Source organism: Uranotaenia lowii, chromosome 2 (assembly GCF_029784155.1).
Source record: "Uranotaenia lowii strain MFRU-FL chromosome 2, ASM2978415v1, whole genome shotgun sequence".
Classification (NCBI taxonomy): Eukaryota; Metazoa; Arthropoda; class Insecta; order Diptera; family Culicidae; genus Uranotaenia; species Uranotaenia lowii.
In genome coordinates, this window is record NC_073692.1 from 200,786,813 (window position 1) to 200,806,207 (window position 19,395).

Below are 19,395 nucleotides of genomic sequence, written 5' to 3' on the forward strand. Positions count from 1 at the left end.
ATTAATTGCAAATAAAGTTATTTAATATGAAAAATATGATAATTTTTCAAAAACTTTTATCCTATATACAGTTTTGATTTTTTGATATTTTCAAATAATTTTTCATTTACTGCGTTAACATTTTTTTTAATCATAACTTGTTTCAGAATTAAGAAAACTGTCATTTGTTTGTTTATGATTTTGTATAATATGTATCCACATATAACGAACAACGAACAGACTGTAAGAAAGGATACAATCCACTGTCAAGTGTATGTTTTCTGTAATGTTCAAGTGCTTTTATTTAATTTTGGCACTATACTAGGGTTGCCATCCGTCCCGCAAAAGCGGGACATGTCCCGCTTTTTTGTCGAATGTCCCGCTGTCCCGCTTTTTCCTCAAAATGTCCCGCTTTTTTTTCTTGAAAAACTTTCACAAAGTGCACTTATTTACTCTAGAAAAACATCAAATTTTAGCCTCAATTTTCATTCATTGGTTCAACACAGAAAGGCTTTCAAAAACTTTGTTTACCTAAAATAGGCAGCATTTTTCATACTTCATAGAAGACAATACTGAATAACTCTGCTGTCCTGTTTGTGATTCAGTTAACCGTTCTTGGAGCACATTCAACCAATGCAATGTAAATAACTTTGTTATGAAAAAAATATTGTTAAGGTTGCTTGAAAATGATTTAAGATCTTAATTTTTCGCCGGAATCTAATTAAACTGCTTTATATTGTACACCATCTTTTCAGATTCAAGTTTCCAATGTACATAATGATGGAAATTTTCTTGAGTTTAAAAAAAATTAAAATTTATTTGTTGTTACACAATGGTTTCATAGACGATATCAAATGCGTCGATTACATGAAATATTTTCTCTGAAATAACGTATTAATTCGTGACATCTGTGGAAATTATAAGTAAAGTAAAGTTGGAAATTATAAGTAAAGAGAAAATAGAAGTCATGTGAGAAAAAACAGAGAAAAATCAGTCCGCGTGGAAATAAAACCTTAGTTTACTTTCTATGAACAACATTGGATGATATTTGGTTATAAAATTAAGCTATTTTAAAATTTTTTAAGGAAAAAAATAATTTTTAAGAGTTTCTCAAATGTCCCGCTTTTTTAGGCTGTGTCCCGCTTTTTTTCGTAAAATGTCCCGCTTTTTTCTGAAAGTATCTGGCAAGCCTACACTATACCTTGAAACTGGAATTGGTAAACTGACGTTTTTTTATTGATAATTTTTGGATAAATTACACTATTTCGAAACTTTCCATAGCTACAATGATACATAGAATCTTTTAGTGCCAAAGAAAAATATGTTTTAAACACTAGACCGAGTCGATTAGGAGTCATTTTTGAATTCCTCAAACCCTGGGGTCTAAAAAGCTTCGCTTTGGTTTTAAACTCATCCATGATGTTTTTGCAAAATTTTTAAGGAACGTTTACGTAAGTATATTTAAACCTCTAGGTTTGTTTGGGAAGATTGAACATTTTATATTGAAAAATCTTCTTCATTTTTATTTCTCTTGTCGAACCGAGAATACTTATGGTTTTTGTGCTTATTTATAAATGCTCTAAAGAAAATTTTCCGCTGAACAATTTTGTCCAACACCTCACCTTCGTATATTACTAGGAAAAAAAGTTGTTATCTATTTAACAGGGGTATGTCTTTTTTTGTTTGGAAACAATAAATGGATATGAAATCACTGCTGGGGCCTCGCTAAGTATTGCATGAAAAGTATTTATGCAATACTTCGGTAGGCATTGTTTTTCAATGAAAAAAGACATGCCCCCATTCAACACCTAATAATTTTTTTGTCTAATAAGGTATGAATTTACGGTCTTCGACAAAGTTGTTCAGAAGAAAATTTCCTTAAAAGAATCTATAAATTGGCCCAAAACCATAAACAGGGTCGGTTCCACAGAATAAACAAAAATGATCTTGATTTTTCAGTACAAAATATACAATTTTCCCATACAAACATAAAAGTTTAAATTTACTCATGGATGAGTTTTGAACCAAAACGAAGCTTTTTAGAACCCAGGGTTTGAGAAACTCAAAAATGACCCCAAATCGACTCCATTTGAAATACACTATTTTATTTAACAAATCTGGTTCACTAGATGGAGTAAAATAAGATTCACAGTAGGCCAAGTGTTAAAAACTGCTTAAATGGGATTTTTTTTACAAACTCCGTATACAAGTTTGGTTGCCACAGTTTGCCACGCTTGAAAATTTATGTGAATTTCTAAGCTTTCCAATGATCATATAGTCCGACACTGCGCAAGTTGGCTTTTTAGCAAAAATACTGAAAACATTTTTCTAAGCGCTTGACTAATTTTCATGTAAATTTTTGAAAATGCTGTGAATTATATACCATTGCATTCCTAATATTTTTTTTAGTTTTGCGCCAGTATACATTTTGTGGTTTATAATTTATGACCGTGCACAGAAAAATCGAAATGGGATATCTAGTTTAAAATGCTGAAACCTAAAAAAAATGGTTGACGAAAATTCTTGAGCTTTCAAGTAATTCAGGTCAGTAGTTCCTTAGATCTAAGGTGCAATATTACTATTTGAGTGTTAACATTCAACTGGCTCCTTGAGTCTGCAGGACAACTGCTTCAAAAAATTTATTGTTCTGGAGCTCGGGTGGTGGAAAAGTAAAGATCAATTTATTTCAGCTACTTATGACTCACCCCGTTGAAAAAATGTGTCTCTTATATAAAGCGAAGCCGTTGAGCACCCAGTCTTTGGGTTAGCATTAGAGTGCCCCAAATGACCCGACTTTTGAAAAAGTTATACGCTGCAGGCTAAAATTGATCCTTGGCCTAGTACAAGATCTCATGCCAAATTTGGGCCAGATCGGATCACGTTTAGGGGTCGCTCAACGAGCCTGAAGTTTGTATGGGATTTTGAGACATTTTGTTCGGGAGAAAGATGAAAAACCAGTTTTTCATCAATAACTTTGGTTCCCGTCGGCCGATTTCTTTCAAAAACGGGTTTTCTTAAAGCCTAAACTATGAAAAATATTTCATGCGAAGACTGCATTTCGATAAAAGTTAACATAAAAAAGTTATAAGGCTTCAAAAATGGGCTAACTTTTTTAACGGTGGTATTCAGCACTGTTAATGAGGCGTCAATATGTTCGACCGCCTCGACTCATTAACAGTGATGAATACCATCCTTAAAAAAGTTAACCCATTTTTTGAAGCCTTATAACTTTCTTATCTTAACTCTAATTGAAATGCAGTCTTCGGATGAAATATTTTTCATAGTTTAGGCTTTAAGAAAACCTGTTTTTGAAAGAAATCGGCCGACGGGAACCAAAGTTATTGATGAAAAACTGGTTTTTCATCTTTCTCCCGAACAAAATGTCTCAAAATCCCATACAAACTTCAGGCTCGTTGAGCGACCCCTAAACGTGATCCGATCTGGCCCAAATTTGGCATGAGATCTTGTACTAGGCCAAGGATCAATTTTAACCTGCAGCGCATAACATTTCACAGGTTTTAAATTTCCCATACAAATTTGGGGCAGTCTAGTTAGCATGTATCTTTTAAAATGAGAAACTGAAAAATTGAGCACCAAAGTTTGCTCTTCCAAGACATAGTTTAAATCTGTAAGATATAAATAAAAGGAATCCACGGTTAACGAACTTCGGTATCACCCTGATACTGATGTTGACTACTCCGGAACATCTTTGCTAGTGATTTCAAGTGTTAATGACTTTTTCAAATAACTCTTGAGTAGATGTGCACTTCTTCTAAAAATACCAAAAACATGATCCATGATTTCCTAAAAGGATGGTACATTCAATTCTTTAAAAAACAAAAACAAAATAAACCCTTACTCATTTGAAACTTAAACTAAATGTAATTTATTGCTACAACCTGCCATATTTTTGTGAACGATCATCTTAGCAACGTTCAACTTGACTCAACATGCCCTTCTAGCTCACCTTTGCAGTCGCTTTAGTTCTTCTAGAACTTCTATCAACATTCACTTCTGATTCACATTCAATCGCCAATCACTGCCAATTTTCAAATCATTACGAAAAGTGCAGAGCAGTAACCACCGGCAAGCGTTCTCCTCAATGTTTTAGGCCCCGGAAGCCTTGAAGTCACCGTCGTCGTCGTCGTCGAAAATGTTGACGGACGAGCCTCTCGCCCCTCTGTTAAGTTTAGATAGGGCCGCTCTACTTTATGCACAATGGGTCAATAAAAAAACTGTTTTATTGGCGCGCCATTATTGCGGTTATGGTTTCTTTGAAGGAATGAACCTTAGTCGTCACCACCATTTTTCGACCATTTGATGTTATGAAAATAAGTAGAGACTGTAGTCGATCTTATCGGTTCAGCTCACGTCTAGAAGGTCCGTGGTAGTTCTTTGGAGGAACCCGATAGAGTACATATTATGGCTCAAGACGGCGACGATTGACAAACCTCATCGGAACGTGCACTTCTGGTTGACCTCATTTTTGTGTTGGCATTGAGGAACTCTACCAGTCTATGTCTATGACACTTCAGTCACTTCTTGGCGACCCCTGCTTGCTAGTTTTAAGGTAAACAAACATCGCAGCGAGTGTTATGACTCATTTGTTCGTGATCTATGCTAGTTTTCCCCCAGCCGCGCCGAAAAGCCTTTGGAGATCGTGTCGTTCGCAATGGAATCCGCAATCGAAGTACTTCAACTTAGCCCTTTGCCTCACAGTGTGGCTCCATATTTACTTGGTGAATTAACTGATCCGAGAGGTGCGCCCGGAACACTCCCTTTCACCTTAACTATTTCAATCTAGAGGCAATTGTTGATGCTGTTATTGTGTATGGTAATTCCCCTTACTATTATTATAGTAGGGGTGGATGAATTCGGATTGCATTTTGAAATCATTAGAGTAGTGGGTGAGTTATTGTTTTCGCTTTTGCTGCCACTAGGTCCCCGCGTTCATTCATCGGAGCGCCAATCATTGCAGTCAAAACAACAACGAGCCGAGCATAAGTACTTACGGCGAGTGTGCATGACGCATTATCTCTGGAAACCTAACTTAGCTCTGAATTATGGGCACGATGTATGAATGAAAATGGTATCCGGCATGCTGCGCTGCTGAATGATCGTAAATTTGTAGAATGGTTACCACCGTCGTGCCTTTCCCTGTCTGTGGTCCCGGTTAAAGTTCATCTCAACACAGTATGAATCATTTGCACAGCTTACCTTCGACTGGGACATAATGCACATAATTATTTGCTATACATATGTGCTGTCGAATTCGTAATTGAACCATTTAAATATGTAATGAGGCTGTTCTGAAACATATTCATATTTTGATTCAACGCTGAACTGTTTGCATCTACAAATTGAAACATCATAAATTGTAGTTTTCATTTGAAGCAACTAATCACAGAAATAGTTTAACTCGTTTCAAGTATTCCTCCATCTCTCAAAACAACCTTGACGGTGTTTTATGGTAAATAGAACTTTTAAATGTGTCGGCAAACTTAAGCCAAATTTTAAAAGATAAAACAAATTTCCTCACCTTTTGAATGTGATAAAATGTGCCCTGCATTCCAGAAGTGCTTATCTTCACACCATTCCTGAGGAGTTCCCCCCGGAAAAAGTGTACCTGGTGTGGGAGGTGATGTGGTAGCTTTTGGACAGGTCCGGAATGAATCGAAACATTTGTCACGCCACCTCCACCCGCATACGATACTCGGTCCAATCGGGAAAAGTAAAACTGTTTGAAGCTACTACAAGGCGGGAGATAAGATAGCCGTCCTGAAGGTGTTTTTTTTTTTATTAGTTGTTAACCCAGGTGGTAAATCCATTTTACGGATTGCATTCCAAGGCACGGCGAGCCACCGCGTCCCCCCAGTTTGCTACTCTGGGTCCATGGGTGCAATTGGACGACTCATGATACAATGCTAAGGAACACTGTACCCCCTACGCCATAAAGTCCACCTGGGGCCACTGACCTTTGTTCCCACCTCGAACTGTTTGACACACTTTGCTTCAATAGTGGGAGGTCATTTCGCGCTAGTGCGCTCCAAGGCAATACTCGTTTCCGAACCCTCTGATAGCATAGCCTCATTCTAACACAACTCGATGCGCGACCCCTCCTCTGACGAGTTAGGACCCGACATCTCATCGTGTGAATGAGGTCCCCACGTAGCGCAACTACTAACTTTGTGAATCCAGTCCAAGATCCAGAAACACAAAGCGAGTTGTCGACGGCACTTTCTCTGTTCAAACACGCGGGTAGGGGGGGTAAGCCCCCTAGGCCACGTGTAGGACTCAGACTCCTCCGAACTCACAAATAGTGTTGACTTAAGTCACCACTCAGCGCAACTACCCGATCTTCAAGTCGGGCGCTTGACCACCCGAAGCGCAGATCGAGCTATAGAACGCCCTCATCAGGTCACACTCGCGGTTCGGGTGCAACATTTCCCGAAACGCGTGTCGAACCCTGACACCTCCGGCAGAACGTGCCTCTCGGACACTGACGTGTAAACACGTCCCTAAGTGATCGGCCCACCATTGGCCACCACTTTGCGCATCTACTCATTTTGCGAGACGGGTCTATACCCACCGAAGCGCAAAACAAGTTGGCGATCGCTCTCCCTCCGGTCGCATCCGCATATCAGGGTCATGACCCCCCGAAAGCGTGTTGGACCATCACGCTCACACCCAAGTACTGGTACCAAAGTACCCGGGTGCACCACTTCTTCCGCGCGGGTTTGGCGGGACCCGTCGACGGCCTCTAGTGGGTTTGGTGTAGTTCTCTTGGCCGTACATCTGCAATACGCCGGACTTGCAGACACGTTTCCACTCTGCACCACGGGGAGGTGGAACTACGTCGCAGAGCCTGAAGGTGTGGCGAGAACCACTTGATGGGTAGTACTTAAGCTTGTTGTCGGTGTTTTGCGGTAGCCGTTGCTTTAACTTAAATTTTAGGGGTTTTTCTTCACAGATCTGAATTGAACAAATTGTTTGTTTATATTGCGATTGACAATAAGCCAATACACATTTAGGACCTTAGTGGAACTTAATAAACCTACCTGAAAAAAAAAAATATTGACTTAATCCTTGATTTCACGATTTTTATTTTTCTCCTAGATTATCTTTTGTTACACAACGAATTTTTAACTAAACGTACAATTTCGATAATACATATAACAACTTGCATTTTACAATTGTCAAAATGACCAACTTACAGAAAAAGTATAACGTGTGCCATGGCCAATATTTGATATCATGACCTGATCATTGACATTGAATACTCGAGCTCTATCCACTACGTCATGAATCCTAGCATATTGGTTGTCGCAAATAACTACATTCTAAAGCTTCATTTAGAATTGGAACAAACTTTTGCTCATATTGTTGCGCTCCTGGTAGTCGGATTTGGAAGCTCTTGGCGCCCTCGTGTATTTGTAAGCTTCACGTATGTATTTTTGACATTCCATAAACCGAACATATCAGCCGAAAAGGGGGAAAAATTGTGCACAGTTATATTTATATTTCGAAAATCCATTGTGATCTGCATCTAGGCTAGCTTAACATCTGAAATTGCCCAGAAATATCGTATGACGCGTTATCAAACTTTATAAGGAAACATTGACGACAATTCGGAAGCCTCAAGCCAATCGTTGGAGTGAAACTGTCGACCGCAAACGAACATTTATGATTTGGCAGGGCTTTTGCAGATCACTAAAAAAAACGAAAGTTTTCGTTACAAATAAGACAATGGTGTCGGAACTTTACCAAAAATGAGTTTCGCCGTTCATTCGATCCCACGATCATCCCGTAATGTTTTTGCCAGATTTAGCAAGCTGTCATTTCAGCAAAGTCGTTCGAGAATGGTATGTAGAGAAAGGGGTCCAGTTTGTTCCAAAAAACCTTAACCCACCCAGCTGCTGCCCCCAGTTCCGCCCTATTGAGAAATACTGAGCAATCATAAAGAGGAGATGCAAGGCAAAGGGAAAGACACATTTCAGAGGTAGAATAAGCAGGGTAGCCAGCGGGTTTTCATTTTTAAATTCCCGGTATTTTCCCGGTTTTTCCTTGTTAAATTTAATGTTTTCCACGGTTTTAGAAAACACTGCTTAAAACTTTTTACAAGATTTTTTGACCGAACATCTCGGTACGTCTCGGTGGTCTAGTGGTTAGCGTGGTGAGACGGTAATCGCTTGTCTACTGATGGCATGGGTTCGATTCCCATCTCGGTACTGGGTATTAAATGTTTAATTCTTAGTTGTCCACATCATCTGTTCAATCTGTAAAAAGCCTAAATCGGCTAAGACGGTGTATGTCTTTTTAAAATTGACATTTTATAATATTTGTAAGTGAAAGTGTGCGGAAACTGAAAATTTTCACAACTGCAAAAATTGCGGTGAGACTTGTTGGATTTTGTACCAATAATATAGTAATTAAATGTTGAAATGTAAAAGGGCAAGTAAATAATTCCAGTATTCCATTTGTTCAACGAAAATGGTCACCTTCGTCTTAGTCTTCGCCAACAACTTTTTCCAACTTTGATAACTGACTTCTTCATTATTATAATTTGAATTTTTTAGACGTTATCTTGTAATCATTAAGTACCGCGTTGCATAATTTTAAAACCAAATAAAAATATCACATGGTACATTAAAGTTGACTTTCTGGATCTCAAATTCTCTGGGAGATTTAAAAGTTCGTTTAACTTATCAGAACCGAAACTTCCATTTGTCATTAAGATTCAAAGGTATCTGAAATCTATAAAATTGCTAGCAGACCCGGTAAACTTCGTCTTACCATGTTAAACTTGGTGTCCATTTTCCATTTTTTCGCTGATTAATTTAAAAAATCATTAAATATTGAGTTGTTAATCATTTCGCATTTGTGACCTTGTCCTAGTCTTTTTTTACATTTCCCTCCATTCCGTTTACTCGAATTTTCCCGCTTAACTCTATCGAATTGTATGTTGATAATATGTATGTTTCATTTATTGTTTACCATTTAGTTAACTTATTCCGCTATGTCAATTTCCCATAAAGGTTTAAATCGAATTCAAAAGTTTCTCATTAATTGGAACTTATTGTGAATGAAACTTTATGGAAAAAGAATTTTGGATATCGGGAGTATTTGCCCAATATTCTGCCAAACGCAGCACGTTCAGCGCCCGAGTAGCTTTGAATGGTATCTTTTTTTAGAACTGAAGAAATAAAAACACATTAGAGAAATTTTTTTTACTAACCATTTTCAAGCAGCTTTTTGTTCACTATCCCAACCTTTGGAAGCAGTAGTAATTAATATACATATTTTCATCAAAATCATGTCCAAAAAAAAAAAAAAATCACCGTTTTTTTATGTGTTCGAGCAAAAAATGCCAATTAAATTCCTTTGAACATTAACCCAATCAATCACAGGGTGTCGACTACCTGGAAAAACCTGGAAAATCAGGGAAAATCAGGGAATTCAATTTGCATCAGGGAAAATCAGGGAATATCAGGGAATTTTTCCACCAATCAGGGAAAAAATAATGATCCTGATTTTATTTGAAGAAATTGAAACGTCATAGTTTATTATCTGCTTAAAAATTTACTTCAGTGTACGTTGCTCATGTTATTATCGTTAGCCCTTTGATTTTTTGATCACCATCGAAAGACATTGTTCTCGGATATGACACTAAGAATGCTATGAAAAAATATCCTAAGCTCAACGAAAATCAAGTTCTGCAATTTCGTATCGAATGCAAAGAAGGCAATTGTACTTAAGTTAATGAAGCGATCGCCATTGACTTATCCTCTGACCAAGGCCGCCTCTTGCCTTGATCCGGCAGTTATCAGAAGCGATACCAAATTGACCAAAAACGATTTGAGAAAACTTTGACTAGGTATATTGACAGATACTGGACGCGTTAGTGGATCCTCGGCAGATTTAGCAGTACGGCAGTATTCCGGAGTGATTGCCAGAGGCGATAAATTTGATAATTATGACCGTAGCAAAGAAAGGCTGGATCATTTTTGGAGTGGAGTGCTAGCAAATGCCAAGTGTCCAGAATTCTTCAACATCATCAAAATGATCTGCTATCTTTCACATGGCAACGCGAATGATGAACGTGGTTTTTCAGTAAATTCCGAATGTCTCTTCGAATATATGCGTGAAGAATCAGTGGTGGCTAAACGACAAATCTATGATGCTGTTTTTTTATGCTGGAGGGATAAAATCAGTCCAAATTTCCAACAAACTTATTCAGAGAGTTCGAAATTCACATGCTCTGTATTTGGAAGACAAAGATCGCCGCAAAAAGGAAGCTCTTGAATCAGACCAAACAAAGCTGATGAAGCGTCATCGAGAAGCGGTAGCAAAATCGCTTGAGGTGGAACGGAGGAAAATTTTGGAAGACGCACAGAAGAAGGCTGATAGCTTGCAAGAGAAAATTGTTATGCCAAAATCATAAGAATTTCTACAAGTGGATCCGAACTGGCTGACTTATCTTAAAATGTTTAATATCACAATTAATACTTCCATTAAAATTATCGTAATAAATTAGTATTCTCGACTCAAAGCTTTCTGTGCGTTTATTTTCGTGGGAAATATATTTTTTATAAATTCAAGTTGCTTCCTCAGGTTGTTTTTCAAACCTGGAATTTTCTGGAAACACGACTGGAAAATCAGGGAAAATCAGGGAATTTCATTACCAGATATGAGTCGACACCCTGAATCATGAAAACGATTGGTTTTGAAAGGAAGAAAAAATATTTTTGGACTTTCTGTTATTCAACCGAATTACAACTTGTTTTTATCCTAAAGAAAATGTCTGCCAATTCAAACCATTGTTTTTAAAGATTCTAACTGAAGCATTGGGGTGTTCTGATTAAAAAATTTCCTTAACAGTGTGGAGGTGATCTGCGATTTCATTTAGGTTTATGTGATATTTTCAAGATTCAATAACATTTAATTGGAACTCAGGTTTTAAAAAATTAAATAGATCGAAAAGAAGTAATCTGTTAAGGCTACGATGATTTCATGAGTTCATTCTATTTTATGGAAATTTTAATGTAAATATACCTCGAAACAGTTCAACTTTCATATTCTTTCAAAAAGAAAATCTAAGTATACATGTGTCTCATTTATTGACTGAAACACATTGCTCTTTTTCAGATGCGTCAGTGCAAAGACTTTAAAATGAATTAAATACTTGTTCATGTTTGTATTTTTTATCAACTTTTATTTATATATCTGCAGTTTTTCTCCAGAATAAAATAATGCTTTGTACTTCAATTTCACTGAATACTGTTTTACAAAGACATATTTAATAATTTTGAATATCCGCTTCAGATTAAACACTCGGGATACCCTTTCTGACCGAATTGGGGAAAAAAATTCTTAAAAGGTTATATGTTTAATGGCTAAAAGACGCGTTGCAATGACAGGAGTTAAGACAATTTTCAACACTTTCAGGTCATAATAAAAACTTATCAAAAAAATTCTGCGTCTGCTATCAAAAAAATATGCTTCTGGAATATCAATCACAAAAAAACTTTTCAACAAAAGAGCGGATCTAAAGTCTCTTCTATGTAGCCAAAATATTTTAAACAAAAACACACGTTTATGAAAGTACGTACTTGAATTCTGTAAACAGTTTTTCAGTGAATGATTAAAAAAAGGAGAGTTTATTTAGTCAGATTGTTTATTTGGGCCCAACCATTTATGAATGAAGAAATAATGTACACATTTTTTTTAAATGTTCAACGTTTGCACTTGTTCAAGTGTACCTTTTAATTTAAATTTATTCTTATTTTATTCTCTTGTTCAGTTCACTGCCACTAATAGCAAGTCCGTCCCATTTGCATTTTCATCATTTTTGAGTTTATCCGTGAAATCACCTTAAAATTATCGGAAGTTTAAGGAGAAAAAAAATTTGAGTAGTTTGTTCTGATGAACATTGAAAAAACCTCAAGTAAATTTGTCCCATCGTAAAAACGATCGCAAGTCGGTCCCATCGAAAAAATCATCACAAGTCGGTCCCAAAGTCAATTATTATAATGATAGACGACCATTTAGTGTGCTTTGAAATATAACGTTGATACTGATTCAGCACTAAATTCATATATTTTTTACAACAATTCCTTTTTTACTTAACACAAATTTAAAAAAGTTTTATTTTTTCAAATCGTTTAAATGGTTTAGATTTGTTCGGCAAAACATCAATCTGGGACACATCAAGGCGTCAATAATTACCATGTGCTGTACAAATGTGCTGGAAATCATGAAGAAAAAATATCACATCAAGGCTTCATAGCGCCCACACGTGCATTGAAATTGATGCGACTTTCTGTTATTTTTATTCGATATAAACCGATTTGCATGCCTACAGAATATTCTAAAAATAATTTCATTTGAATCGTTTGGGTCATTTCGGAGGAGTAGTACTACAAACACCGTTACAAGAGAATTTTATATAATAGATTGTGAGGAAAAGAGATAGATTTGTTCGTTAAAATAATAATTTTGTCATTTTCAAAATTGCGGGAAGAATTTATAAAGTTTAAGGTATTTTCTAGATTTTTTAATACCTAGAAAAATCATGTTAGGGTTGTTAAAATTAGACACAAAAATAGAGATTTATTGTTATTATTCATCCAAAACTCTTAAAGGATAAAAAGTCCATTAGATGTCTTAAGATAAAAGCTGCAACATCAAAGTGCTGGAAAAAGATATATATTTCGCCGAATATTTGATGATGCAGATGATACATACTATTTTTGGATTTTTGTTGTTGTCATTTTGTGATTTATTTTTAACATATATTTGTTAGCAATTTGTTATATTTTTATCTCATTCTTCATAATTTTGTCACATTTTTGTCATTATTTTGTCAGAACTTCGTAATATTATAGCTTATTTGTTGCCCCTTTTTTTCATTTTGATGTCAAATTTTTGCCATATTTCCACCACCTTTGTGTCAATCTTTTCGTAGTTTTATCATATGTTCGTCAGATTTTTTTTTTGTTTTCTTGTGATTTTTTTGTGATTATTGTGTCATAAAGAGAATTTTTTTTGTCAAATATTTGTCTTTATATTAGCTCTGTCAGGTTTTTGTCGTTTTATTGTCAAATTTTGATTATAATTTTGCCACATCTGTCAAAATTTTGTCAATTTTTTTTTACATTTTTAATGGTTTGTCATTTTTGTGAAAAAATTTCAAACTTTCGTCATGATTTTGTTATATTTGCCATATTTTTGGCATATTTTTTTTGTTACCAAATTTGTCGTATTTTATTGAGAGTTTCATTTTTCACTCTTTCGTTTGTCACATTTTTGTCATAGATCTTTCAGATTTTTGTCATTAGGTTGTCAAATTTCATTGATAGTTTTTCATTGTACACAGCAATAAAAATGTTACGATGGACGATGTAATTTATGGAGACTATGTAGTATTGGGTATTTCTGTTGCAATAATACATCTAAACGATTTACACAATGCGAACACGTCGTGTGATGTAATATCACAACCTTCTATGTGATATCGCATCAAGTAGTCAATGTTTTCTCCAATTGACGCCTGAAATTGTATTCATTTACAAAAGTTTGAGACGGATTATGGAATTCAGAAGGACTTGTTTGGCTTGTAAGTACTACCAAAATCAATTAAATATCTATGCTATTGCTTTGAGTTTCATTTCATTATTTCTCATTTTCAGAGAATTTGGCCCATTTGCATCAGCGGTAGAAGATTTTATTATTTGAAACACCCGGATGAAAAAGTGAATATGTTATTTGAGTATTTATTCATTTTTCTTATGATTATTTCTTTTATATCTTTAGGAAATTATGTGTTCCGGCTTTCAAAAAAAAAAACGGAGTGGCTTAAACTAATCGGTTTGGGAATAAAACTTAAGTAGATAAGAGTCCAGTGATCGTTTCTACATGAAGTCTGAACCCGAATATTCATTATGATTCAGCGTGTTGTCTGAGCTCGAGCATGGATGTCCTCCTTCAAGATAAGGGGAATGAATGCTGAACAGAAAATGTGGATCAAAGTTTCATAAAGTTAGGCTTGGGGCTCGGTATAGGATAATTAATGTTAACAAATATAAGCTTAACATATCAAGTTATAATAAATTTATAATTAATTTGAAGTTTATGGCTCAGTTATTTTAAATTGGATTTCGACAACCCTTTTCGAATTGATAAAAACCCCTAATCTGGATTCTGAATCAATGAATGTATCACAAATTCTAAAGAAAAACCCTAAAAGATGGTTTCTAGTATATTATTTTCATGCTCTAATTCGTCTATCACGTTACATTTGTGGACTAGCTAATACATCAAAAGAATGTAATATTAAATAACATTTGCGACTCAAGTTATGTGCACGATCCACTTTACAATCAAAAAACAAACTCTTTTACTATCAAAAAAAAAAACCATTACATGTCTTTTGTTAATGTATCCTTATATACTGTTCTTAGTTAGAAAGCAGCATATTCATCCTGCTTGCAATTTGGTTTTATCCAACAATTTTTTTAACTGTTAAATTTGAAATTTCAAGTTCCAATATATGTTTTTCCGATGAAGTAAAACAATCACTCCTGTTCATAAACGAACGATTTCTAATGGCCTGAAAAAAATAACGCAAAACAGGATTCAGTACATGACAACTTCCAAAACGTATTTCATAAGTTCAATCATTCAAGTGGTCTAAATACTTATACAGTCGAACCTGGGTAAGCGAGAAACCACTATAAATGAGAGAATTACCCGCCAGTATTTTTTTAGGGGTCGTTAAAATATTACGTAACGCAATTTTCGAGCATTTTCAACCCCCCCTCCCCCCTACGTAACACATTCGTCTCAAAATTTCTAAGCAAAATCCACAAAGCGTAACAAACTGCTAACCTCCCCCCCCCCCCCCTAAAAGCGTTACGTAATATTTGAATGGTCTCTTATAGCAACCTCTGAGAATGAAAACCGCTTTTTTAAACGAGGGTCAAGTTGCTGAAAAGTTGAGTGTTTAGCATTGCCAAACTAGAGCTTAGAAGCCAAGCTGTCCCTCTGATACCAAACTGACATTGTGATTTGAATAGAAATTCGTGTTGTAGTACTAAAATATAATTTAAATACGTTTACTAACGAGCAAATGTTTGTTCTAGACTTAATAAGTGAATATTATCTCTTTCATCTTTATAGGAACAAGCAGCAGTGAAGAATTCAATGTCATTTATATAATTCTTTTCGATTGATTCATAAATTTATTCTTCTCAATTGAAATTGGAACTAAATAATCCAAAGAAAGTTCGAGTTATATAAAGTTTTAAATATACTTAACTTTCCTTATTTCCATAGTTCTGTACAATAACTCGTTTCGAATAAGGAAATATTCTCTAAGTATGAGTCGATTTTTACCAAAAGCGCAACACATTACGAAATTTATTCGTGTTATATTTTAACATTCTACGTTTTGAATGCAACTTTGCGTTACAATATGCATTAACATACTTCCTGGAACAAATGTCACCTATAATCTCTCAATATCAAGATAAGATACATCACTGAACCTATAAAGAGAGAACCTGGGTAAGCGAGAAACCTCTTTGAAAAAAGTTCTGTCCTTCGAAGTTTCGCTTATCTAGGTTTAAATGTATGTGTTTTTGTTCTGTAACTTACATAAGAAAACATCTGCTAAGATATTAGTTTTTCAAAACCTTTACCAGTATCTTAATGAGGTTTTAAAACCTATCTGAAAGCATTTTTTTGAGTCAGTTTTTTAGGGTCACTTTGGCATATCAGAAGAACATAATCAAATTGAGTCCTATTGAGTTCGGATAATCTTTCTTCAAAATATTTTTCAATACTACTGATTTCAAACCTTTTTTTTTGTAGTTCTGAGACCCCGGTTGAAGTTTTTCCAATGCAAGGAAACTGCAAAAAGCCTTGTTTTTTTTAAACAGAATTTATCCAGAAATGTTTATTTTCCAGTCAGAAAAGGAGCTCAACGTGTGTTTTGAATTAACCCACCAAAGTATTTTTCGAACTTAGTAGGCATCTGCCCAGAACAATTGTCAATACCCTGGAGTACCACTATTTGTGCAGGTGTAAACTGGCTTTTTACTTTCGCAAATATTGAAAAGCCTTACGTAAAACTAACCTTCGAGCTAATAGCTCGTAAAGTTAAAGGAAATTCAACACCTCCAGCTGCGGAAAGCACATTTAGAATACATCTTCCATATCATCTCCCTTAGCCATAGCTTTAATTAGAAAATCCATCATCCACCCAAGGCGACTACATATTGACTATTTCATATGGCGAACGGCGAATCCCCGAACGCGCACTAATGAAACGGAAATTCCTTCGTTTGAGTTTCATTTGTGCAGAAATTAAACTCCGCGCTGCTACCCCAAAGCTGCTACTGACTGACTGAGTAGTGCACTCTGGACGAATTAAATTTTAATTGAAAACTTTTTAATTAAATTATTGCCCTATGTGAGTTTTCAGTCCCAGGCATCGCCGCCATCATCATCATACCTATCTTCGTATTTCACCACACATACCAGACAGATAGACAGACCGAAAGTGTCTGAAATTGGATGTTTTTCAATGGATATACTGATTCTCATGTTCTCCATTTTTCTCTCTCTTTCCAGAAAGTGGATCCGGAGCTAATCTTCACGAAACAGGAACGGATAGGAAAAGGCTCGTTCGGTGAAGTGTTCAAAGGCGTCGACAACCGGACACAGCAGGTGAGTCCATAACCATCAATCAGGGTTGGGGGAGGAGGGTGTAAATTGGGGGAAGAAATCTTTCCAAATCGGTTGGACAACATTGGCAGTTTTCCACCTCCACACCTGGTGGACCAGATAAATTAGGTTGAACGAGGGTAGAACGTTTTCGGGCGAAAACTCCCTGGCCGCAAATAGTGCCAAGTTTTAGTCCCGGGTAGTCCATATTTGCCAGATTGCAGGATACAGCAGTAAGGTGGTTCAGTTTTCAAAATGCAGGAATATTAGTTTTTTTTTAAATATTCAGCAAAAGTCCTAAGTCTACTCTTCAGACATATTATAAAACTTTTTTATCTTTTTATATAAAAACCTTTCAAAGAGTTTTTCAGAATGAATTTCAAATATTTATTCATTAAACGTAATATTTCCATTCTTTGAAATTCTAAATGTTTCATACCAATATAAAATTAGTATTCAAAATCTTTGAAATATTACCCCTGTTAAAAAGCCTGACGAAAGCAGAACGATAAAAATAATTGTAGTTTTGTTAAAGGTACTTGATCCTACAATAGACTTATGCAAAAAAAATATCTGACAACAAATCAAAATGTAAAAAATGGCTTGAACTCTGCTTATTTCGAGATGGCTTATGAACCGGGAAATCGGCGAATGTCTGTGGATTTAGCTTGTTTCGCTATGAAACCATGGTAGAATCTGATATATCTGGTCGTGGCCGGTACAAAAAAAATTTTTTTTAGTTTATTTTTTTAAGTGTTATTAGTGACATTTTACTATCCTAATGACATTTGTGTCGAGGTTTATTTATATATTTTCAAATATGTGTATGATTTCTTCATTAAACGACCTAGCAACCACTCTCCAATTTCGATCATGAAAATGCGGAAAAAAGTAGGGAATTCCTCGAAGAAATCTGGAATTTTTGGCTCATCTGCTCAGTTAATATATTTCAGTTCCTTCAATGCGACAGGAGAGCTAAAAAATGTGAAATTTATACTCAATCCATGTTATGAACAAATAAACTCCAAACTTCGAGCAACTCGAAAATGATAAAATTGTATGTAGAATTCAGTTCAGGTCCAGTTGTTACCGAGAAAATTATTTTAGATGAAATATCAATGAGAAAGAAATGCAAATTTTTTTATCATTGTGGCTGTATGAAAAAAAGCATATCTATCACTTAGTTTATGACTTTAATTCACACGGTGTAATCCAAACTTTTTAGAACTGAATTCACGTTTTAAAAATAATTTCTTCAAAAGCTTAGGGTTTAAAAAAGTTTATAAAATATATTCAAACGAGGTTTTGGAAATTAATAAAACACCAGATTGCACATTAGATTCAAAAATCACCTTCTTTGGATCATTTAATATTCCATTTAATGAAAATGAGATTACTTTAAGACACATTTTTGTCATATTTATACTTTAAGCATAGAATTTCTGATAAAACCGAATCTATCCAGTTTGTTTCAAATACCTCTACTCTTTTAAAAAACAATAGGTTTCAGATAGTTAATTACTTATATATTCTCATAGATTACCCAAACAAACATTGCCCATTTTCTCTTTTTAGTTTGGCTTTTTTAAATTTTCTTATTGATTTAAAAAAAAAGTTTGTCTTTTTAACGAGATATGTAAATCCGCAGAACCAGGCCTGTCTTGGCAGGGTGAAGTTTTAAAAATTAAAATCTGAGCAGCATGTTCAGGTTTTGTTGGAAAATTATAATAAAATCACCTATTGAAGATAGAAAATCTTTAGATAGAGATTCTGTGAATGATGCGGGAAATGGAAAATTGAAAATAAGTGTCCACCCTGCAACTTTATTAAACATTTTGAAGAATTTTCACACAGGTGAAAAAAGTTACAGAGATTTTAGTTTTGCTTTCACTTTTTCATATACAGTACTGGACAAAATATGTTGCTATCTAACTTTCAAAATCTCTGTATCTATTTTCACATAAGGAATATCAACTGCTTGATTGCTGAAAAAATATGTGAAAATATTTAATGTGTTCTGCACACTTGAGCGTTATTGAAGTCAATGTCAGTTTTCGCTTGGACACAATAAAGTATGAACTCTTATAACCTTAACATATCGCTATTTCTCAGCTTAGAAAATTGTTCCGTATTCTTATAAGTTAAAAAAGATTCAATTCTCTGCAATAACCATCGGAAATAAAGGTTTCATGGCCGGTTTATTCTTTTTAACGCACGCTTGAATTCGATAAGATGGCGGAAAAGCAAGATACTGTAGATATTTGTAAACTTCAATCCAAAAACTTCAAGCAAGGTTTCTTTCAAAGCAAAATTGCATAAAAATACGTCCCAAATGAACCAGATTATTAAGAGTGCATACTTTATTGTGTCCATGCAAAAATGACTTTGACTACATTAACGCTCGAGGGTGAAGAGCACTCTAAATATACAGGGATTTTCTAATTTTTAATAGCAAGTGTGTACTTTATTTTGTCCAGTGCTGTTTTTTCATATAAAAATAATGTAAAGCTAACAGGATAATCACAATCCCGGGAACTATTAAACTACTTTATCAATTATTTGGAATCTTCGATACTATCTATTTATTTTATAACATTAGTAAACCTTTGAAAATTTAAAACTACCGACTTACAGTGCTGTCAAATATTGAATATTACTGTTTAAAAAACTATAAAGCTGATGTTAAAGTAT

General features: G+C 35.0%; 1 protein-coding gene across 10 annotated transcripts in view; it reads left to right on the plus strand.

Moving 5' to 3' along the window:
- LOC129744239 (serine/threonine-protein kinase 26) overlaps nt 1–19,395 on the plus strand; it is a 332,751-nt gene that overhangs the window by 256,038 nt on the left and 57,318 nt on the right. For all 10 annotated transcript variants that reach the window (XM_055736659.1, XM_055736657.1, XM_055736658.1 and 7 more), the window contains one exon: nt 16,612–16,707. In XM_055736659.1, the coding sequence (XP_055592634.1) occupies nt 16,612–16,707 (96 nt within the window). The remainder of the gene's footprint in view (nt 1–16,611; nt 16,708–19,395) is intronic.